Consider the following 24,117-nt stretch of genomic DNA (forward strand, 5'->3'; position numbering starts at 1 on the left):
TGGCGCGAATGAGGTGTTTAGCGCGTCCACTTCGCTTCAAACTTTTGCTTTTTACACGCGTCATATTGTTAACGAACTTTAGCAATTTTTTTGCAACCGTTTCTTTGAAGAACATGACTGTAAATATGAACACAAGATTGAATGTGACATAAAGAAAATGATTATTGGCAGTCATGTTGCCTCTGTAGCCAGTGTATGCAGGTACATTTCTCATACCCCTTCGTTTGAAGTGTGGTCCCGAAAAATCTTCGTTTCAAAGGCTATCTGGCCCTTCCCCCTACCCCTACCCCTCCCCCTCCAACCAAAAGAGAATCGAGACAACCCTACCCCTTCACGGGAATGTGCAAAACGGAGGGGTAGGGCCAAGGTGTGAATTGGGATTGAGCCTTACTTGCAAGAATGTAGCCCCTACCAAACTTGTACACGACGTTTAGACATAGGCTTACTTCTGACTTTTTTTTTTTGTCCGTTGCTGCTTTGGCCATGACAAAAACATATGCAAGAAAGCCGGAAAACAAACACTGGTTGGCCTCTCACGTCCGAATTTGAGGAAGTGGTGGGGGAAGTGATGTATGCCGTAAAGCAGTCGAATTTTTTAGTTCTTTTTGTGCTCGGGTTACTACCCGAACCCTGAAGTTACGTAGTGCCAGTAAAAGCGATACAGACCCCGTCAGGCTATGGCAGACGTGTCATTCAACCTATTGTAAGTCGATGTACCATCACAAGGGTCTTGGAAATATATTATGAAGGTTGAAAAAATACATAGTGTTGCTTTAAAATCATTCCCAGTTCCAGCGGTCCAAACACACCTAAAAGCAGGTTCTTCCATCATTAGTTCTAGGAACTAAGAAAAGGTTTGTCCGGTGCAAGGGACACTTTTTTCTCTGTAGAAAACCCAGAGGAGTAGGAAACTTTTACATTTGAACTCACTTCTGTCTTAAAGAAACAATTGCAACATTAAAGCATGGCTGTAACCATGTCTAGAACATTGGGGGGATTTTTTTTGGGGGGGGGGGTGCAGTTCTGGAGGGAAATTAGTCTTTATATTTCAATTAATTAAATAATTAAAGGATTTAAAGGGATTTAAGGGAATAAACAAAAAGAAATAGAAACGGTAAACTGCTCTATGTCTAAATGTAGTTATGAAATATTCTATTTAAACTATTTACAAATAATATTTTATTTAAAAAACTTGCACACATTCACTTTTATTCATGTCTAATATCTCAAAAACTCAAAACATTTCTTGTATTGTCACATTCAGTTATAAATGACATAAATCATGTAAATGATTCATAAGGGCAACTCTTGATAAAGTTTTGAGTATATTACTGTCAGCTTTAAACATTTCTACCGTAAAACAGTTGTCAAATATTAAATGTTTAGCTATCTGTATCTTACCCCGCACTCTTTCTGTAGTAAAACTAAAGAGTTGCGTTGGAATTCGCACTAGTCTTCTGTGAAGCACCGCCTCCTTTGATTTCATTGGCTATTCAATAATTTTGACATTTATGATACCGTTGAGGCAGAGCAGCCTAAAATAAGACAGAGAAGTGTGTAACAGAGTGCAGCAGAACAGCATCAAGAATATCAAGTATTGGGGGGACAATTTGGCCATATCTAATTATTGATGGAGACTAGTCTATGGTGGTTATGGCCCTGCATTAAAGTTTAGTCATTTTAGATTTTTCTTTTCTATGGGAACTCGCAAACAGCTAAAACAGAAGGGACACGCAGCAAAAGAAAAGCACAGAGAGAGAGGCTCAGCAGAGACGTTTCAAACCCCTTTCTGTCACTGCCTACTTTACTTAGTAAAGCTGCTCGATTGAGGCACCATCACCCCCTCCACACACAGAGAGCTGTGCGCTTTCCTCTGAGGATGTGGATTATTAGGGTGAATCAAGTGGAAAAGTATAAGACTCGGCCATTGAAAAATCCCATTATGATCATTGGGGGATATATCCCCCTCAATGCCTATGATGATTGTGACTTTGGCTCACGGGCGTTCAGAGGCGGGCCGAATGGCTTAACAGCTGCGTCTGGACCTTATAAATAACACAAGCACACAATGCAACAAATGATACCGCTGGACAGAGTGAAGGATCGACAGTTACACTGCCATTTAATGCTTAGATGTCTTTTAAAACCCACTGTAATAACATACGTCTACGACACACATAAAGTCGATATGAAATGGCATTTGTAGCCTATTTTACTTCCGTAGTTAGACATATTTCCAATTAAAACAGGGAAGTGATATGATTGTTTAAAATCTGTGTTCCGTAACAGTTTTTTTCTTCTTTGGAATTAAATGCACTGATGATGAACAGTAAGGCCAGGAACGAGTATTAAGAAAGTCCATTTGCCAAATTGCTTACAGGGTCGCGGGGATGCTGGAGCCTGTCCCGTGGCCAGATGGTGTTTCAGCTCCATCTGATTCAGCCTGTGCAGTGTCTAAGTATCATTACATTTATTAACAGGATCTATGAGCGTTTGCAGCATGTGTTTGAGATGGTTGGCTGAAGAGTTGTCAAAAGTACAGACTTCGGTACTAAGTTGGTACTGAAATGTTAAAAATGTGACGATACCATTTTCGGATTCTTTCACCGAGCGCTTACACAGATACACACGATAGTGTCTGAAAGCAGGCGTCTATCAGTGGATCCCTTTATCCCTATATAAACTCATAGATGACGCTTTTTGACGTTTTTCACTTTTTGAGTTTTTGACGCTTTTTGAGTTTTTCACGTTTTGAGCATAGACCTGAAAATTAAATTTCCAACTTAAAACTGTCGTAAATCTTGAATGCTTTAAAGCACAGACTTGAGTTTGATCTCTTTTTAAAGACGACACTTGGCAAATTATTGCTGAAGTGAAAAAAGTTTTTAAAGTGAACTTTTTGAACGCAGTACCAAAAGTTTTTACTAGATGAAATCCGTCTCCCATTCATTTCCAATGCGCTCATTTTTGACCGCGAGGAGCACAAGTGTGACTATTTTGTTTCAGGACCATTTAACCTTTTCGAATCATGTCCATGATTTTTTTGTGTGTTCACATAGCAAGTGCCAAAACCTTTAGTCTCTGATTGGCCATTGTGTTCACGTGCTCAACATATACAGGATGTCTCTGATTGGCTACAATGATCAATGCTTCAAAAACATGTTGTCTTTGACACTCTTCATCGAGCGCTTACATACACACGCGACTGTTTGAAAGCGGCGTCTATCAGTGGATATATTAGGGATCCGCTGATAGACGCCTGGTTTCAAACGCTCCCGTGTGTATCTGTGTAAGCGCTCGATGAAGAGTGTCAAAGATGTCATTGTTGATCACTGTAGCCAACCACAGACATATATGTTGAGCGTGTGAACACAACGGCCAATCAGAGGTGTTTAAGAATCCGTTCAACAGTGCTCAAAATGCGAGAGGGAAATGCTGGTCACATTTTTTTTAAATTTCAGTACCGACTTGGTACCAAAGTAAGTACTTTTCCCAACTCTATTTGGCTGTACTGAAGTGGGGTTTCAGACCTTCTGAAACCTCACTTTCTCTCATCATATACCAACTCAGAGATGTTGATGTTTCAGACACCTGGACGATAGCTCTGGTGTCAGTGATCTCAGGTTATCTGTTTGAACTGTTGAATGGCTTCTATAATAACTGAGCTTTGAAGACGTGATGTTCCCTCACTGGAGTGAACTGTGAGCTGCTCAGTGTTCCAGCACAATCTTAATTAGATAGATTAGACACAGCAACACAAAGGCTGGTTGGGTAATCTGCTTTGACTGAGCTGGTTAAAGGTTTGTCCTGGTTTTCACGCTTTGAAGTCTCGGCGGAGAGGACGCAAGAGCAAAATGAAAGTGAGAAACCGGGAGGAAGCATGATAACAGAGGGTTCAGCGGAGCAGAGACTTTGGGGGACGGAGATTTAATAATCTGATCTAATGCTTCCATTTTTCTTTACTTTCACTAAGCAAAGCAGATCTGCCAAATTCACCCTTCAAAAAATTGCTTCCAGGGTTTATAAGACGGAATAAACAAAATTTAATTCAGTGAATCTCATGCTGTTTCTGGCTGTTTTTACATGGGCTTAATCTTTTATGCTTGCAAATTGGTATTGAATATAGAAATGTCTCTGGTGAATAAGGCTCAGAAATTGAGACACGAAAGACTGCCTTATCTAAATACAGCATTCACTGTTGCTTTCATTTAAATTTGACTTCGTTTTATTGATGAAACTGGAAATGTGTTTGTACAGTATATCATTTTTGGCCTGTTTCGAATAATGTTGAAATACATTAAATACATACATTTGATTTATATTTAGGACAGATATACTTGTTGAATAATTGTGTTTTATTCATGCTTTCATAAAGACACTTTGAGGTTAGCAAAAAAGACTATCAGGAAATTAAGATTAAGGGATTAATTTAATTTCTGATCGACATAAAATAAATTACGGGATGATATTTATTATCCCAAATGGCATCTCATAACTAAAAGCCCACTGTGAGATTTTGTGTTACAGTTTATAACTCAAGCCTGAGATTACAAAGGATGTGCTTGTAGGAAATACCTGAAATTTAAAGCTCTAAAAAACACAAATCACACACACACAAAAAAAAAACTAATCTCACCTTCATGAATTAAAAATATAGGCTCTTGCTTAAATATCCAAACATCAATTACTGAATATAATTGATGATACATGTATTATCATTACATATGAATAAGATAAATTTCAAAAGACATTAAATTCATTAAACAACACTAATATTAGTATATGAAAAATTAGAAAGGTAAGCAACTGAAATGTTTGATTGATAATAAACAACAAAATACAGTATGGCTATGGTTCAACTGAACTGGAAACTTGACTTTTCTGAACTCACGTCCTCTAACCGTACACAGATGAAACACTGAAAGCTTCTACCACAGCCAATACAGCCCTGATACTGTCAGGTGACGCTATACCGTTCTGCTTGATTAATGCCTACTTTATAACCTGCCTTCACAGTTCACTAATGCTAGTTAGTTAAAAATTAACATAGTGTGACACGTGAATATCCTCAAAGCAAAACACCTTTTTTTCCACTTGAAATATTTTGTATTATTACATCTTTTGGTCTCACAGTGACACTTGAATATCCACATGCAGTAACTGCATCTATTTGTAAAGAGGGCTTTATAACCTTTGGTTACACATTGTACTGACTCAAATAAGTATTAAGGGTAACACTTTATTTTACAGTGTCATATATGTTACATGTACTTACCATAGTATATTATGCTTAATTACATGCAACTGACCCTTTAACCAAAACCTAATCCTACCCTTATAGTAAGTACATGTTGTTAATTAATATTACTCAATACTTACATAATTACACTGTAACAATGGCACCTTAAAATAGAGTGTAACCGTATTAAGTAATGTTAATTAACTACATGTACTTAAAATAGAGTTACGGTTAGGGTTTGGTTTAGTTACTTGTAATTATGCATAGTTTACAGTTATTACTATAGTAAGCACATGTAGTAACTACGTCACCTTAAAATAAAGCCTTTTTAAAGCCTAGTGGATTCCCTCTCCGTTTGGCCTCAGGGTTACACATGATAATAATGACTCACAATTACATAATATCTATTTCTCATCAAAAAATGGCCATCAGCTCAAAAGCTTTATAATACGTCCAACAATTTGGCTGACAGAAGAGAAGCCCTTTCAAATGGCTCAAGCCTCCTAGATTAGCAGATCATTTCCGGACAAAATATGACAACAGTGCAACACTGTGTTTCTCACAAGCTGTGAAAGCAGAGAAAGGGGAAGGCAGTCTCTTGGTGAGGGGAAGATCAATGGGGTTCGAGAGGTTAGCTGAGAGACATTAAGGGCTCGGACGTGGGAAAGTCTGGTGAAGGTGGTGGGGTTTGAGATCTAGAAGCTTCTACGTGTATTGCAGGTGATCTCTGGTCTGGGAGGCAGGGAGGAGACGCAGGAACACGGGTGTAAGTTCACTCACGGTAGAATACATATTCGGTGTAGTTGGCCCAGATTTTGTCATCAGTCTGCTCATGGGCGAAGGCGCAGGTCCCTGTGGAGTTGCAGGCCACCATGTGGAAACCGGCGTCGGCTAACCTGTCAAACGCCTGCTCCAAGAAAGTAAACTTTAGGTAATAGCGCGACGTGTAGCGCTCTGGGGGGCGATCAGGGTCACGGCTTTCGTTCAACGTCTCCCCAAAAACCTCCTTGGCAAGAGAAGTCTTCCCGCACACCATAATGCGAGCCACTCGTCGAAACTTGGCGTCTGTTTGACTGTCCCGGCCGAGAGTGTAGGAGCCCCGGTAGCCGATGGTGATGAACCCGGAGCACTTGCCGTCTCCGGCGCCGGACACCAGGCCTGAACACGCGGCCGCCCCGAGGGAGGCGAGGTTTCGGGGGATCTCGGCGCTGGGCGAGGGGTCCTCGGGGTCGCTCTGGCAGCCCTCGTCGCCCAGAGAGTTCTGCTTACTGATCTTCGGCGCCAACAGTTTAACCAGATCCGGGAGGTTGAAGAATTCGGCCTCCCGCTGAAGCCGTCCACGCTCCGGGAAATGTTCCGGAAGGACGAGCTGCTGGTCCCGCATGTAGTCCAGAATGTAGCGAAACAGAAAGCCATCTCTGTCGACGAAAAAACGACCTTTGGTGTCACGAGCCAGGTTTTTGGTGCTCTTCTGGCTGAACATGTCCCACAGGAGGGAGTCTGGCACACTTGTTAAAGTCGAGTAGCGGGTTATATACACCTGACCTCCTACGTTCAGTTCGATAATTTCTGGAAAGGCCAGTTCTTCTACGGGAATGCCGGAGGCGTTGTCGGGTAAAGCCATATTTCAGAATACTAAGACGACACTTGGTGACACTTGGATTTAAAAAGTCTGTCGACCTGGAACAACAATTCACACTGTGTAGATAGTGGAGTAGGCTATTGTAAGGTCAGAGATATGTGACAAATACGTCTCCAGTTCACAATCACAGTTGCAAAACACAATTTATACATAATAATCCTTCAGAAAATGAGTTCAAAATTCATGTAAATTAGCATACATGGCTCAGAAAAGCTCACCGATGTCAAACACTGCCAAGCAAATGCACATAGTAGTTTTCAGATGATGTTCCTTTCAATTATCCATGTCCATAATCGAAGGTTTTCCAAACGTCCAATTCACAGACGTCTACCGTCAGTCACTGTTGAAAATGCCATCTAAAGGGCTGATTTTGCGTATTACATGTCCGTGGAAGAAATAGATGTGAATGATAAAGCGTTGTGATGATCCATTTCTCACAGGATGAGTGTAACGGAGCTCCACTCGCTCATCCTCGCACTCTGTGCTGCGCACTGCAAGCTGGACCATAATAATCCCGCGCTCTGGCCACGCCCATATATTGCCGCGTCATCGACGTTAACCCCGCCTCCGCGTCATCCGCAATCGTGTATATAAATAATGCATACTACATGAGATGAAAACTCTTGCTGCTTTACCAGAAGTCTTTTAATTTGCAATTTCTGTTATCTCTTAAACGTATCAGTGCAAGAAATAATACATTTTAAGGCGTTTCATAATTGTGATTTATTTTTCTATGTTCATCATTATCACTCATCTTTAATAATAATGCTTTTTTATATAATTTATTACATTATTTCTCTACTAATAACATTATTATTAGTGTTGCTAACATTATTATTCAATTGATCTAATTTTTGGGAAGTTTTTCCTGCATTTTATTCACATTAGTAAGTGTGTTAATCATATATTTTCAGTACATTTAAAAAAAAATTACATTCAGATTAAGTTTAGAAAGTACCACACAATAATACAATTTTATGAAACACTGACATCTAGTGGATAGAAAGCCCTGACCAGATGTTTCAGAATCACAATCTAAAAGAGCTTCATTAAACACATCTCTCTCTCTCTCTCTCTCTCTCTCTCTCTCTCTCTCTCTCTCTCTCTCTCTCTCTCTCTCTCTCTCTCTCTCTCTCTCTCTCTCTCGCATAAAGCAATGTTTTCTTCTAAAAATATTTAACCTAATGCTCGCAACTATGAATATGAGTATTTTTACATATAGGAGTCAGAAATCTACTTATAGTTCCTTTAACACAATTTGTACAGTTTTTACACTCTCTTACAAATATCTTCTTCATCAACATGGACGGTTAAAATGATAACTATTGTTTTGTTCTAAATTAATTTACCATATTGCAAAAGAAGAAAAAAAAAACAACCCGAAATGAAATGAAATCAACGTGACACGGCCTCGCTTCATTCAGAATCGAGAAGCTTGGGCTTTAATCAATTGCACCCTGCGTTCAGTGTCAGCATTTCTTCAATCTTTTGTTTCTGCACTGTAAACTGCAAAGAGTTCTTGGTGAAAGCTATTGAAGCTTGAAACTAACCTTGAACAGACTATTCTGTTCCACTGAATGAAAGCAAGTCACAAGGGCATTTTGTGATTTATTTTCTATTTTATCAGAAAAGCTGAGGTGACTTTGTGCCATGCAGGTGAAAAATGGATCCCATTCCTCTCCCTTTTCCGTCATTGTCTGTAAAATAAGAAAAATGAGACTATAAAAGAATGAGCTAAAAGAATAAAACGATAGTCAACAAAACAAACGCAGAGGTTGAAACAGAAAGTGGCAAGCCGAGACGACTATATTCAAATCTATTTACATTAACACATGTGACAAAACAAGCATTTCCAGATGATAGATTAAGTTCATATAGTGCTGCAGACTAACTGTGAATATTTGGGATATCTGTGATTTGCTGTTCTTTCTTTTGCTTCGACATTATTGGGTTATTGTGGGGGACTGTCACTGAAACACTGAATGAATTAGTGATTGCAATCAATCATTTACAGTTTACAGAGGAGCTTGTTAAAATCCCTGCAAGCATATTTTGATAAGAGCTCTTTTTAGTCTTTTTTATGTTTTAATATCTGTCGTCAGGTGTATGGACTGAGAAGGTCAACAAAGGGGGCGTCCTCAGCCCACATATCCTTCATGAGTTTCCCCACACACTCTCTCAGCAAGAGAGAGAGAGATCCATCGCATTTACTCAAACCTGTATGAGTTTCTTCCTTCTGCTGAACACAAAAGAAGATATTTTGAAGAATGTCGGTTCCCAAATAGTTGATGGACCCCATTGACTTATTATTTTTTCTTACTATGGAAGTCAATGGGTTTCATTTTTGTTTCAATGCTCAAACTTTCAAAAAAAAAAAAAAAAAGCAAAAGCAATGGAAAATGACTGCTTCACAATGTCATTATATGACATTAAAACCTTTAAATGGAGATGTTCTCTTATCTGTCACTCATGAAGACATACATAATGTATTGAAACCACAAAGGAAATAGAACCCAACACAGATGTATGGTGGGTCTCTTGAAGCTACACACAGGTTGCTATGGGGTCATTCGAGCCTGTGATTCTGTAGGGGAGGAAGTGGATGTCTGTGAGACATGGTCAGAAAGACGAAAGTTCGTTCACCACCTCCTTCTTCCGCTGAACATCTAACCGCGTTACAGAAATGTTGTTGGTAATGGAAAGAATAGCTTGTATTTGAATGCAATACTGCGCCTCTTTAAGAAAGCATGAAATACTTTATCCTCCTTCGTGGAAACAAATAAACCTCATTTCTGTCTTTAAGCCAGCCAAGGATAAGCATAATGCAGCCAACTAGGCTTATCACATTAACATCAAATTTGTGTGTGTGTGTTTTATTTATTTATTTAGAGTTAATGATTGTGGACTGAACTATGTTGAAAGGAAAGGGATTATTTTAGTGTGAATAATGCAGTAGATTCTGCCGTATGTTTAGAGACAGACATAAGTAAGGCACAAGTAAACAAAGAAGATATATTTTTATACTGAAAATGTATATTTTTATTTTTGAAAAGACATGCTAGGAGGAACTGTAATAAAGTTAATGGAGCAAAGGGGTTAAAGGTAGGTTAATGATTAATCGGATAACTAGGCCTACTATTTTGCTTGATAGAACAGTTCAGCTAAGGGTTGGATCATCATATAAAATAGATAAATGGTAGGCTACAAGTAAATGCGTGCAGCCCAATATTTTTTAATATCATGATACATTGTTTACTAAATATTAAAATAGGCCTGAAGATCTCAAGCTGACCAGATGTCAAAGGGATATTTCCTAGTTCAGTGTTCAAAATAACATTGAAATCTCACTTTGCATAGGCTCTAGGATGACTTCTTTATTTCTTTATTTTATTTTTGTTTTGTTTTCCTTCCTTACACTAACACTCCAGTCGGTGGCGATGATACAGTTCATCTGGTTTGTGAACCGCCATTAAACCCAAGGCGAAGCAGAAGAAGAGGGCGTGGCCAGCGGGTGACGTCACGCGCGCTCCGTCTGAGATCAACAATGCCCGAGAGGTAGTGGAGACTCGCACTCAGGGATCGACATCGGATAGAAAATATCTCAGCAATCACACCTCTCTCTCTGTTTATTGGGAGTTACTCCATTTCCTGTACGATCTTTTAAAAAATAAACAAACAAAAAAAATGCCCAATATTAAAATTTTTAGCGGGAGCTCCCACCAGGATCTGTCCCAGAAGATCGCGGACCGCCTCGGACTGGATTTGGGGAAGGTGGTAACGAAAAAGTTTAGCAACCAAGAGACGTGGTGAGTTATTCCTGGAAATTATCTGGTTGACGTTATATGTTAGTTTATGATGTTGGAGTGCCGTTACTCGCGGGCTGCTGTGAGTTGTAGTTCACATAAAGACCAACCAGCGGCCCACGTGGGTTTGAAAACACTACAATTCCCAGAATGCTGTGCGTCCGCATGCAAAGCGATGCCTATATGCTTCAGTTTCAACGTACGTTTTGTGACTAATATTGCCATTAAATATTATTTAAACACTAAACGTCTGTTGAATGTACAGTTATATTAGTATCAATTGAGTTTATGCACCTTGAGACCAAGAGCATTCAGTCATTCTGTGATTGCTTCGCTTATGCTCCCCACATGATCGATTTAATTACATTTCACACGATGAGAGTCTGGTGGGTCACTTAAATGTTGTCACAAGGCCGTAATGTGCATTTATTCGTTCAATAGGGGAATAATTATTGGTCTGACTCCATGTGAAATATCCCTGAGCGCGCTGTATTTACAGTCACTGCTTATCGGTTTGCTATGAGAAACACTGATAAAGAGTGTTTTATTTCATAGCACGCCTTCGTGCTCCGGTGTACTTTTACAAAACAAGAACAATGTTTCATTGATGGTTTCAAATGGTTATATAGTAGCTTAGATGTAAGACGATACTTAGTGATTAAGTTACCTGATTCAGATTGCACACACGTTGCCCAACGATTACATCATGGTGATCGTTTATCAATTTTTTTTTTTTTTTGGCAATGTAGCTTATGACCGGGGTTTTCAAAGTTGGGGAGGAAAAAAAGTTAAAAAAACGTAAAAATATTATGAAATAGCATTATACTAATTTGTTGCATAGCCTATCTGAACATTATACTTTTAATGCTAATCTCTTAGAGATGAACTGATTGATCGGCTGGTGACCGGAATTGGCCGATTTTCACGTGATTTTCAGTCTGACATATGCCGATTGGTCAAATAAATACACTCGGGCGCCGCATGATTAACATCATCATCCATCATGCATGTTAATCAATGAGTGCATTGATTCGCAACGCGAGCAGGAGCAGCGCGTGAGCGTCACGCAGGAGCGTCGCATGAGAAAATAAATATGATTTCATACAAAAAGTACCTAAAATGCACATAATTTGCATGTATAGAGTGTTTTAACAAGAACTGGGGTAGGCTATGTCAGAAAAGAAAATGAAGACTCAAAAATATTTATAGAAAATTTACTCATTTAAACTTGTTTTCATTAATCAGTTTGGGTAAAAGTGTTGTTTTAAATAAATAAATATTTGTGTGTGCTGTAAAGTGGTTATAAAAAATGAAATCGAAATCGGCTAAAATCTGTATCAGCAGGTCAAACTCAATGACAGATTGTAATGGTGCATTTCTATAATCTTTCTTATTGGCTGGTATCAAACACCATCACATAATCTGATGCTCACCTAGATGTTTTATTTATTTATCTCTACATTTGCGTGGTATTGTCGATGGGTTCAATAACACATCCTGCAAAAGGGGGGCCTTGGCCAGAACCTAGTGGTATTTGGGGGGCCTTGTCATGGAAAAGTTTGGGAACCCCTGGCTTATGATATACTCCAAACGTTTTGCTTCGCAGCGTTAAAGGTTTAGTTAACACAAAAAAAAGAAAGTTTACTTTTTATTAAAATGTATCACTTACTCACCCTCAGGTTGTTCCAAGTTTCTTTCTTCTGTTGAACATAAAATATGTTTTAAAGAATATGACAAACAAAACAATTGATGTGCCCCATTGACTTCCATAGTATGATATATATATATATATATATATATTTTTTTTTTTTTTACTATGGAGTCATTTGTGTTCAGTACAATAAAGTCAGTCATACAGGTTTGGAACATGAGGGTGAGTACATTTTTTGGATGAACGATATGACCAAAATCCCATATGATATGAGTTTAATTTTATTGCATGATAACTAGCCTATATATTACAATATAGTTATTTTTGCTTTAAATAAGGTTTTTATGATATACATTTTTGATGACCATTAAAATGTAGGCTAATAATTCTTGTCACCTTTTAAAATATCACAAAAAACTAATACTGGCCTAAGTACACACACACACAAAAAAAAGCTTACTAGGCTCTCAAGCTTACTGCAGAAAAGTAAACTGTGATAAAGAAAGAACAAAGAAACGAACTTCAAGCATATAGGAAAACAAACTACAATAGAAAAAAGACAAAAGTAATCAAATGTATTAAAAAAAACTGCATAGTCAAAAAAAATGTTTATTCTTATTAAATTTACAAAAGTGATTCAGTCAAGAGCAGTGAGATATTTTTTCTCTTTTGTTGTTGTTTGATTAGCATTAATAACGACAGCAGGTAAATTAGGCTGCTGTCCCTTTAAGACCGACTGCACGGATCAAATACACTTGTGTGTTTTCTTTCTCCACTGTTTACGTTCACTTAAGACAAAATGACTGTTTACTTGCAAATGCATGATAACTTTAATACACAAGTATGTGTGTTTAATTGTTAAACAGTCGCTCAGACAGCACGCGCATATAGCAAAATCAGTTGTATTTCGCTGCTTACTGCGTTTCAACGGTTTAAAATCACAGTTTTTTTTAACCGCAATACTTAAAAACACATGCAAGCGATAAGCCTTCATGACCACAGCGACGTCACATGAGCTGAAATCTACCGGTGGACAAATTTCACCACTATATGAAACAAATGTTCTACTTGTAAGAGAAGTTTTATTTGTTGATGTACAATAGTGTAATGTTTTACAGTATAATGCACCCGTTGATTTGGGTCAGGTCTATACGCAGAGGTGCTTTGCTAACTGTGACCCGTTCCTCCTCGTGTGCAGTGTGGAGATCGGTGAGAGTGTCCGCGGGGAGGATGTCTACATCGTCCAGAGTGGCTGTGGCGAAATTAATGATAACCTTATGGAACTTCTGATAATGATAAACGCCTGCAAGATCGCATCAGCCTGCCGAGTCACAGCGGTCATCCCATGCTTCCCTTACGCCCGGCAAGACAAGAAGGATAAGGTGGGCTGAACGGTTAAATGCCATTATTTGGGATGTAATCTGTGAACATTTGTGTGCATGCTTGCTGAATGTTTTGTAGTTTGTTGGAAAGTAGGTTGGATACTTTAATGAATCAGTCAAGTGTCGTGTAATGATGTGTGATCTTCTCATCTGTCCTCTGCAGTCTCGGGCACCCATTTCTGCCAAGTTGGTGGCAAACATGCTGTCGGTCTCTGGTGCCGACCACATCATAACCATGGATCTGCATGCATCTCAGATACAGGTGGGTTTGATGGCGCTGAAAACCGTTCAGTGATAAAACAAACAAACTTAGTGTGTTTTAGATATAAAAATTGACAGGAAAAAAAGGTGCTGATTATAGTGAACACACTTCCTTCTAGATTTTTGGTGTAGAGTGAGAATAAGGGGCAAATAAAGGTTAGTCTTTTTTTCGATAGTTACCTTTAGACGTTCTACTAACCAGGGCTTGACATTAACACCCATCAACCGCCAAATGCGTGTGTGTTTCAGCCGTGGCGTGTGTAACACAGTCACTTTGGGGGGTTGAATTATATATATAATGTATACATTTTTCTATTGTAGTCTTTTAAAAAGGCATCTGAAATAATAAACTAAGTGCAATGAAGTGTTGTCAAAAATATAGATTTTTCAATACATCTCGACACTGAAATATCTGAAACGCTTCCAATACAAATTGTGGTTACACTTTATTTTAAGGTGTCATTGTTACAGTGTAAGTATATATTTAAGTACTGAGTAATATTAAGCAACTACATGTACTTTACTTTGGGTAGGATTAGGATTTGGTTGAGGGTTAGTTGCATGTAATTGTGCATAATTTACTGTTATTACTATGGTAAGTACATGTAACACATGTAACAAGGACACTGTAAAATAAAGTGTTACCCAAATTCTTTTGCAGAATGGATACATGGCACCAGCTGCTCTTTCTCTCATTTCTCAGACAGCGAGTGAAACACAAACCCCGTCTCTCCTCACTCACTCGATTCATTTGCTCCGGATGAATATTGTTGGTGTTACAGGGTGCTTGGGAATGCATGTATTGTGCATAATTTTACTCATTCCCGCAGGTTTTGTGCTCACACCCAAAGTGCAGCACATAAAGCCTCTCAGTACTAAATGTAGTTGCGCTTAAACAGTCAAATACGCACAAAATAATGTCAAAATACAAGTCTTGGCGAGTATTGATGTAAACACACAATTAGTAGGCGCATTTCCATTACAGATGTGCGTAAAACTTTTGCGTTTTTTTTTTTTTTCTCTAAATATCAATAAAAAACTATTGTGACCGATGTTATGCGACTAAAATGTCATTTTTCCTCTCGCGATAAGTCATTCCAAAAATCATGCCAACGGACGTTGGTAGGTTTATATATATCACAGCCGCCGCACTAGACATTATTATTATTAATGGAAGGAGACGTAGGCGTGTTATCCAAGCATTAATGGCAAGGAAAGACCCTTATACTGTGTTTGAGGTGTTTCTCACTCATTTCTGCTCCGAGGTCTGGATTGTGGCATTTCTTTGAGGTTTAGAATCCATTATTCCTGTAATTCTTTTGTCTTTTATGAATTTAATAAAGAGCTCTGTCTCGTATTCTGTCCAAACACACCACGCCTTCTAAGTCAGGTGACTGTAAATGCGCAAAAACTGTTTCCATTGCAGTTTTGCGAAATATTTCTTTTTCGAATTGCCTGAAAAACCACCTCATGCGAGCGTAAAAACTTTTTTGCGATAAATGGGAATTTTTGCGAAATTGACGTGTTTCCATTGGGCGTATTTTCAATTCGCAATTTCAATTTGCGCAATTTAAAGGGTAATGGAAACGCGGCTAGTGATGCTTTAAGTGAACATAAACAGTTGAGAAAGAAAACGCATGTGTGACAATATAATGGATCTGTGCGTCAGGTCTTAAAGTGACAGATGCCTAATAAACCTGCTGCCAAATTATGAGACAATATTTTTAAAAAAAAAAATTTTCTCATGGTATTGATGTCAAAATTGTGGCCATGTCAAGCCCTGCTACTAACTATAAGTAACTGCAACTACATGTCAACTAACTCTCAAGAGTATTAGTAGAGTGTTAGGTTGACATGTAGTCATAAAGTTACTTGTAGTTGTGACGGGGCGCATAGCTACCGTCACGGCAGCGATGCGCTACCTATTCCAGTTCACAAAGACTGAGTGCAAATGTTGCCTGTATTTGTTTGTCAAGCGTGTCAATGTGTTCTGTTAATCCTCATACTGTTTCAAATCAGCGGTAACCTAGCCTTTTATCAAAACCCCCACAGTAATCCCGTAGCTTTCGTGTGCACACTTTTAATATCGAATACTACGGTGATTTATATGCTATAGCTACTACTATCAATACATATTTTACTGTTGAAAACCATGCTATTTGTTTCACAATCATAACCAGTTTCAATAACCACGCAATACATGTTTTCGTTAATTATGTATCTGTTTATTTAGTTTAAAAGGAACATAGCTTTGACATACCATCTTTGTGTCTTACTGGCATCTCCGTTTGTTTGTGTAAGGGAATTTTTGCCGCAATTGTGGGGTTTAAATGACGCTATGACTTCCGGGTCAATTGGAAGTGACCCGGAGTTTGAGTTATTAATTTTTTGGCTGTTAATATGACTTGTGGCTTTGCCAAATGTTAGCTGGAACCATAGAAATAATATTTTGTAATTGTCTAGTTTTATAGATGTAGTATTTTGGCTGTTTTTTTTAAGCATTTATGGACTATTCACCTGAGCCACCCCTGTATTGTAATTTTGTGTTGGTATGTATGTGCCAATTTCAGGGGTGCCTTTAGTCCTATAAAGACGAGTAGCTTGATTCATTTGGGAGGAGGGTGAGATGAGAGGACATAAGTCTGTGTGATGCTCTCCATATAGTGGCTTGTGTAAAGGTCAATTTCTAAGCAGCTGCAAAATTTTGATTGTGTTTTATTTTTGGACTCCCATGTCAGTTTATTTTATTTACTAAACAGTATTTTTTTTTCTTTTTTTTTTTTCTTTCTTTTTTTTTTCTTGTAAATTTGTATTGCCTTTCTTTGGCCTTAATTGGGGTAAATAAAAAGATCCCATCTGTTTAAACTCATCCAACTTCTCCTGAGTGTTTACATCTGCTCACGACGACTCAGCCACATTTACCCCTCAACAGTAGTTAGCAGCACGTCTAAGTGGACTATCAAAAAAACATATTAACAAAAAATATAGTGATGCTATCTTTGTACCTACACATTATCTTTCAGTGATCACTGATGAGCAGAATGCATGAAGAGGTGTGGGAATCGACCTCAAAGATCTGAATTGGTTCTCCTCCTTTTTTAGGGTTTTTTCGACATTCCAGTGGACAATTTATATGCAGAGCCGGCCGTTTTGAAATGGATTAAGGAGAATATCCCAGAATGGAAGAACTGCACTATTGTGTCACCTGATGCTGGAGGAGCCAAGAGGTCAGTCGGCCGCCTGAATTACGGCATGTTCGGTTTTGCTCTTAGCACGTGTAACTGCTGACCGAGCTGTTTCTCCATTGACAGGGTGACCTCCATTGCAGACAGGCTAAATGTTGACTTTGCCCTTATTCACAAAGAAAGGAAAAAGGCAAATGAGGTGGACCGCATGGTTCTGGTTGGAGATGTGAAAGACCGGGTGGCCATATTGGTTGATGATATGGCAGACACATGCGGTACCGTGTGCCACGCTGCTGATAAGTAAGAAACTAGCACAAATAATAATAAAACATGTTATTTGAATAGCAGATGTTGTTCAGAATACTTCTCTGGTCATGGAGGAAAAAAACAGTTAAAAGCAATATATTATTAAAAATTGTAAATAAGAAGAAAAAAAAAGAAAGAAAAAAAACATGGCTGTTTCCAATGTTTTTAATATTTATTGCATCATTTAGTTGTGTTTTCCTTGTGTAATTCTTTTTTTTTCTTTCTTTCTGTATCTAGGTTAATATCAGCGGGTGCAGTCAAAGTATATGCCATCCTGACCCATGGCATCTTCTCTGGACCGGCCATTTCACGCATCAACAACGCTTGCTTTGAGGCTGTAGTCGTGACCAATACCATTCCTCAGGAGGAGAAGATGAAACACTGCCCCAAAATACAGGTTTGTCATGCCAGGAATCTCTGATTCAGATCGAAGCGCTGAATTCAGTCTGTATTGAATCATCATAGCATTTTTTTTTGTTTGTTTTTTTTTATTTCAAAATGGATAATTTGGTCCAAAAACTGCTTAATGTCTAAACAAATGTTGAGATGAAAACAAAAAGGTTTTTTATTAGTTTTCCCTGTCATAAAAAAAAAAAAGAAAAACTCTGAACAAAAGCACAGATGCATTAAAAGTTTGAGTACCACGGGGATAACGAAGTTACCTGGGCCAAAATATTCATGTTTATTTATCAGCAAAACGGGCATTTTAAGTTATCCGGGGCACAGATCCAGGGCATCCGTGAAATATACAGTTTGTACTTCGGTGTTTCTGTATCACCGCTACGGACAGTCGGATCAACAGAGGGTTATTAACAGAACAGATATTGTAAGAGCAGGTTTATCACTGAGAACTATATCATCATACTGTACTTTGTCTACTATTTAAACTGCATTGTGGCATAGAGGTGTAACGATTCACTCAAGTCACGATTCGATACTATCCGAATATTTTAAGCCAAAATAAAGAAGAGTTTTTTTAATCATTTATTATTACATTTATTATTATTAAAATTATATTATTATTTATTATTATCAGGACCCACATATATTCCCTCACTGCATTTTTATACATTATATTCAGAATTATATATAATAGTTTAATGCCACTGAAACTCTTCTCATGCAGTTCTCACGCTTTCAGTGCAGGCTGAAAATAACCGGATCCTGTTTTCAGAGTTGGCTTCTGTTTTAATATACCCAAGTGTACCTAAAATAAAACGAGTTTAATATATAGGTTTGTGGCACTTAATTTCTTTTTATTAATTAGCCACTTGTAAACTTACGTTCACTGTTCACTATATTCATTGAGTCGAATCGGGAACCGAAATCGAATCGAATTGGAACATCTGAATCTATACCCAGCCCTAGTTATAAGTGACTCAAGCACACAGCGCTTTCAGACGGAGCAGTGTTTACAGAGCCGTACATCAGTGACAAGCTGCGCATAAAAAAATAATCGCAGCCTTTGCAATTTCATAATTGCGATAAGCCAACTCGATTTAAGTGCGATTACATGTAAATTGCGATTAATCGTGCAGCCCTAGTCATTATGGAAATGATCTGACTGCATCTGTGTAGGAAAGCTAATACTGGCTTTTGGGCGATAGATACAAAATATGGAAAAAAATCTATTCGTGGCCTTTGAGAATCGATTTTGAATCGACCACATATTAAAAAACGATTAATCGAAAAAAAATTTTTTTTTTGCCCAGCCCTACTTATAACGTGCATTTGAAAAAGCAACACGCGTCAAACCGCTTTGAGAAGCATTTAATAACCTCCAACAAAAGACATTTAATAACATGCTTTTACTCTTAACTCGCTTCCTAACGAGAGCTGAGCTCATCCTTCTGTGAGATGATGTGCTTCTTACACAGAATAAACGCAGTCGTGTGTTTATAAGTCATGTGTTTCAGTCTTCTGTTTATTCAGCTCTAGCGATAGGGGTTTTTCTGGAACGACGTGCGTTATCTACTTCTGCGGCGGGGCATATTTGGTGTGCGTGTGTGTGTGTGTGTGAGACGCCCTCTGGTGTTCAGATGGATATGTGGTGTGTGTGTGTGTGTGTGTGTGTGAGACGCCCTCTGGTGTTCAGATGGACATGTGGTCTGTGTGTGTGAGACGCCCTCTGGTGTTCAGATGGACATGTGGTGTGTGTGAGACGCCCTCTGGTGTTCAGATGGGTGTGTGTGTGTGAGACGCCCTCTGGTGTTCAGATGGAGCAGCGTTTACTACCGATCAGCCGCTGCACTGACAAACTGCACATAAAATAATCGCAGCCTTTGCCAAATCGCGCACGATTTCAGTGCGATTAATTGTGCAGCGCTAATAATGACCAACACAATCTACCAGGCAGCGTCTGGTTTAAGACATGTTTTTCTGGGCGGTAAATAATGGCGCAAACACCAGTAAATTGACGAACGCAAACCTTAGAAAATCACCTTGCGAGATTCATTTAAATTCTCTCCTCCCATAAATAAATAAGGTCAGCCGCAAAAATAGCCCCGTCCACATGTTCAGCGCTAACTTTACACTGCGTGTCTTCAGGAAATCCTGACAGTCGTTTTTTTAACACCAAAAGAGTGTTCGTAAATCTGTCCCAAAGACACTGTTCTCCACTCCTCAAATACATAAAACATTAGTCTTTACACACAGTGTTCGGAATAAAGAAAACACTGCACTTATTCATAGACCACCTTTATTTACCCTGGCACTGCAAACAAGCAGAGCCAGTCTCCAATGCAGTCTCTCTGTACGAGCTTTAATCACAAGCTTTAATTCACGTTCTGGTATATAGTATAGGCAAAAAATAACGTTATTAACCGGTATTTTTTCTTATCAGACTGTTTTCAGAACGGTAATGTTACAGCAGGAACGCATGAACAAACGTTAAAATACTGATTCTGCTCTGAGTGAACCCTTTTCATTTTCTTTGTTTTTAAGGCGAGACATTGCAGGCAAAAACATCGTTTTTTTTTTACTGGTCAATTTTGAGATTTTTGGATATTTGTCTTCAATGACATGTCTTCTTTCAGACTTGTGGTGAAAAAAAGTCTGAAATACACATTTAGGTCTTTATTTTACTACACTTTGTCTGTTTGCGTCTGTAGATTTCTCCTAAATTCAACAAAAGTTGGCGTTCTTAATCCTCCCGCTGCTCCGCGATCTCTGTCTGCTCCCTGTCATCACAGGCACCGCTGGATAGCTCTCTCTCTCCTGTACAATGCTGTCGGATCCAAATATGGTCATTTCCTTTTTATCAGCAACCAATCGTGAAAGTAAAAGGGCTGAATGTGCAATCTCATTGGCTGATGATAAATCTTTAAAGCCCGTTTTCTCAAAATGACCTTTCTCTCATTCTCCAAGTCCGAAATCTCCACTTCAGTAGCACCTATATACACCAAACTATCCAGTCTTGTACCTAGTTATATTATGAAGACATTTACAGAGGGATTTATATATATATATTATTCCTAGCCTGATTTATATAACATTTTATTCCAAAAAACATGGCGAAAATCATTTTTTTAAGGCTATTGACAGTATATTCTGATTTACAGGATAACAAAAGTAGATATCCATAAATCCCTCTGTTATTTTTCCCCCATCTAATATGTGAACACAATGAAAAAATAATTTTACCGTGTCTTTATCCAATACTCAGATTATATGCAAATTAGTACATATTTTATTAGATATTGTATAATTTGCATGTTTAAACATTAAATTACAGAAAACTTGTAATACAGTTTTTTTCTCATCTTAATGTAGGTAATCAACTGGGAAAGTTTCATGGTGATATCTGCTAGTTAAAAATTTTACCCTATTCACCTGTAGTGTCTCGCCTTAAGCCCTGATTAATACCATATTATACCAACAAAACTGAAAATCATTGACAAGAGTTTTGTGTCATAATGTATTGTAATTTTACCGATTCTTATTTGCTACATATATCTACAAAACATTTTTTTTTTTTTTTTTATCACTAAATATTAGATCAGATTACCACAGAATTGTTGTGTGGAGGATCAGCATAGTTCCCATGTACTGAAATGTGCCGTGGCGAGTTTTTGTGCAATCTAGTGGTTTAAAAGGGAATAAAATTGTCATTTAAAATGTTTTAAAATACATTTGAGATGCTATCATACAGATGTCCTGTCTTTAAGCTGTGACAGATACGATATGATCTGATCTCTGCAGGTTATCGACATTTCCATGATCCTGGCCGAGGCCATCCGCAGGACCCACAACGGCGAGTCGGTCTCGTATCTCTTCAGTCACGTGCCGCTGTGACATCTCCAGCTCTCTGCGTTCATCATTCCCAAAGAGATCCCACCTGACGCCATGTGTTTCCAGAGCAAGACTTCAACGGTTCCCTCCTGAAAGTTAAACACGGGATGTTTTCATAGTCTGTTTTACTTACAAATCGCTGTTACAATCTGTGACCGAAAGTTAGACGTTAGCTTAATCGTGACGACAACCTCATTTATTTATTTGCATTCATTTCTATGCTTTGAGAAACGTTAAGTCACATTATGAATAAGTTGTAGAGAGAAGACTTTGACAGCCTTCTTCAAATGGACACGGTTTATTTTGAAATTCAAGATTTTGTTCACTATACAAAGGTGATTTTTAGCTTGTTCCTCTTGCAGGCTGGAGCTCAACAGTAGAGTCTGAAAGATATTGGCTGTTTTTATTTCATTTTCCTGATTTTATTTTGCAAGAATGTTTTTAATAACTCTTTTTATGAACATTTCTATGAACAATAAAAATCTTTTTGGTTACATTATTCCACTCTGTTTTCCCTCAGATTTGTTTTTACTGTGTGGTTGATTTCTCTGATGTCTTTATTTGAATTGGTTATCATATTTCAAAATACTGGGCTAAATTGAAAGAAGTGCTGTGGTGACACAAACTTTTACTTAAAGGAGCCGTATGTAAGATTGTGGCCAAAATTGGTACTGCAATCACTTTCAAATTACTGTAGAGCGGTGTATCCCCTCCCCCTCCCCCCTGACTCGAGGTTGCCAGAAAGGCTGCAGGATCCAGCAGGAACCAAGCGGCAACATTCTAATATGAAAAATGAAGCCTACCCGGAAGTGCGAAAAACTGCAATACATCGAAAATCCGCTAGAGGGAGGTCCCAAAAGGGAGCAAATGTCTATAGACCACCATGTTAAAATGTCCGTTTTCACAGCATAAATTCATGTTTTTACAGGTTGGTCCCATGGACTTTTACTGTATTTTTCGATAGCTTCCGAGTGCCTGACAACTGTGAGGGGGGTGAATTTTTTTCTAACTCGTTAGTTTAGATCGTATTTAGATATAAAATGTATGACAAATAAGGGCGTGGTTAACTTTGATTGACAGCTGATAAGGCAGCGCCACGGAGAATGACAACATAAGAAGCGCCATTTTTTAACACAGTTGAAATATAATACTACTGTTTCTGTATCATGAAATGTAGTTTTAAGAGTTTTTCAGGCGAGAATGTAGTTGTTTAAAGCTCAAATCTGTGGTTTATTTATAAAGATTTATGAACATTTTATCCAGTTGTGAGATCCAGCGATGACCGGGCGCTCGGCGTCATGTACCCCGCCTGGAACAGCCTTTCCTCGGCTAGTCGTTCTGAGGTTTGCCGCTGACTCTGGCGTCTCTGTAGTGGTTAAACATGAGATATAATTCGTCTTGTGTATATCTAACGGGCGATTTTTGGTCTCGTAAATCTATAATTTGTTCCCTGGCCAATCGTTTTGGCTGAGGGGAAGTTTCATAACTTTATAAGCTATTTAACTTTACCGTTGTATGGTTAGACTAGATCGAGCGCTGACTTTGTATGTTTGACTGAATTGTTTGCTTTATTTGTATAGCTTCTTGTAACTTTACCTTTTACTTGTACTTTTATAATAGTTAATATCAGAGTGCAAATTACCCCACCATAATTGGGGGGTACTGCTCCTTCACTTCTTCTATGACCATCATGGTTCACTACCATATCAATCCCCACCGTGATCGTCAAGTGCAACATGTGTTGTGTAACACACATACAAGGTCTAAACATGCGACAAACTGATAATCAGTAGGCTACAGAATGGCATTAGGCAGTAGGCAGCAAGAAAATTTTGTAAATTTTAAAAATAAATTCATTAATCTGGTGCACTTTGAGTCACCCGAATCCACTATTAAAAATAAATAATCCACCCACAAACCGCCTATATTCTTTGATTTCGATATCTGCATCTGATCATCACATTACAATTATTCAAATTCTCAGTATTAAGCATGATAATATGGTAAAATATCACACTGAAGTAGGCTGATTTAAAATGAACATTTATTTAAAATAATAGTTCTTCTTTTGGCAAAATTGCATTTCCTTAATAGCCTAAACAGAGGCTTTACTCCCTTCAAGCTTAAATTGACAATGTTTCATTACATCACTGTTTGAAAACACTCAGAATAATTTTTTGTACCTTTATAAAGGGCATTTTCTCCTAATTTTATTAAATGTATGCTCCATCTTTCATTTCAAATTCTTAAATTTGATAAATATATTCAATTAAAATAATTAGACACTAGGCTGTTACCAATAAAATTAAATTATTTACATTGAAAAATTATAACTGTATTAAATTAGATTATTTTAAA

The 24,117-nt window shown here is 38.1% G+C and overlaps 2 protein-coding genes across 2 annotated transcripts in view; one reads left to right on the forward strand and one right to left on the reverse strand.

Annotated features, from left to right (window-relative positions):
* The window catches only part of kctd12b (potassium channel tetramerisation domain containing 12b), a 30,647-nt gene extending 23,284 nt beyond the window's left edge, over positions 1-7,363 (reverse strand). Inside the window, exons 1-2 of the mRNA XM_084133737.1 lie at positions 7,100-7,363; positions 6,020-6,919 (exon numbers count right to left, since the gene is read on the reverse strand). Of these exons, the coding sequence (XP_083989863.1) occupies positions 6,020-6,863 (844 nt within the window). The 5' untranslated portion in view covers positions 6,864-6,919; positions 7,100-7,363. The remainder of the gene's footprint in view (positions 1-6,019; positions 6,920-7,099) is intronic.
* A 2,455-nt stretch (positions 7,364-9,818) lies between these two features.
* prps1b (phosphoribosyl pyrophosphate synthetase 1B) lies at positions 9,819-22,258 on the forward strand. Its single transcript, XM_084133503.1, has 8 exons — positions 9,819-9,983; positions 10,310-10,687; positions 13,534-13,717; positions 13,881-13,979; positions 17,081-17,205; positions 17,290-17,463; positions 17,707-17,866; positions 21,670-22,258. The coding sequence occupies exons 2-8, from the start codon at positions 10,566-10,568 to the stop codon at positions 21,760-21,762; spliced, it is 957 nt and encodes a 318-aa protein (XP_083989629.1). The 5' UTR covers positions 9,819-9,983; positions 10,310-10,565; the 3' UTR covers positions 21,763-22,258.
* The last annotated feature ends 1,859 nt before the right edge of the window (positions 22,259-24,117 follow it).

Source organism: Abramis brama, assembly GCF_963993115.1.
Source record: "Abramis brama genome assembly, chromosome: 13".
Taxonomy (NCBI): Eukaryota; Metazoa; Chordata; class Actinopteri; order Cypriniformes; family Leuciscidae; genus Abramis; species Abramis brama.

Bases quoted from the DNA above. Each gene is read 5' to 3' on its own strand.
- prps1b (XM_084133503.1), top strand. From the start codon at position 10,566: ATGCCCAATATTAAAATTTTTAGCGGGAGCTCCCACCAGGATCTGTCC. The intron at 13,718-13,880 runs GTGGGCTGAACG...TGTCCTCTGCAG, and splicing joins GGCAAGACAAGAAGGATAAG to TCTCGGGCACCCATTTCTGC. The intron at 13,980-17,080 runs GTGGGTTTGATG...CTCCTTTTTTAG, and splicing joins TGCATGCATCTCAGATACAG to GGTTTTTTCGACATTCCAGT.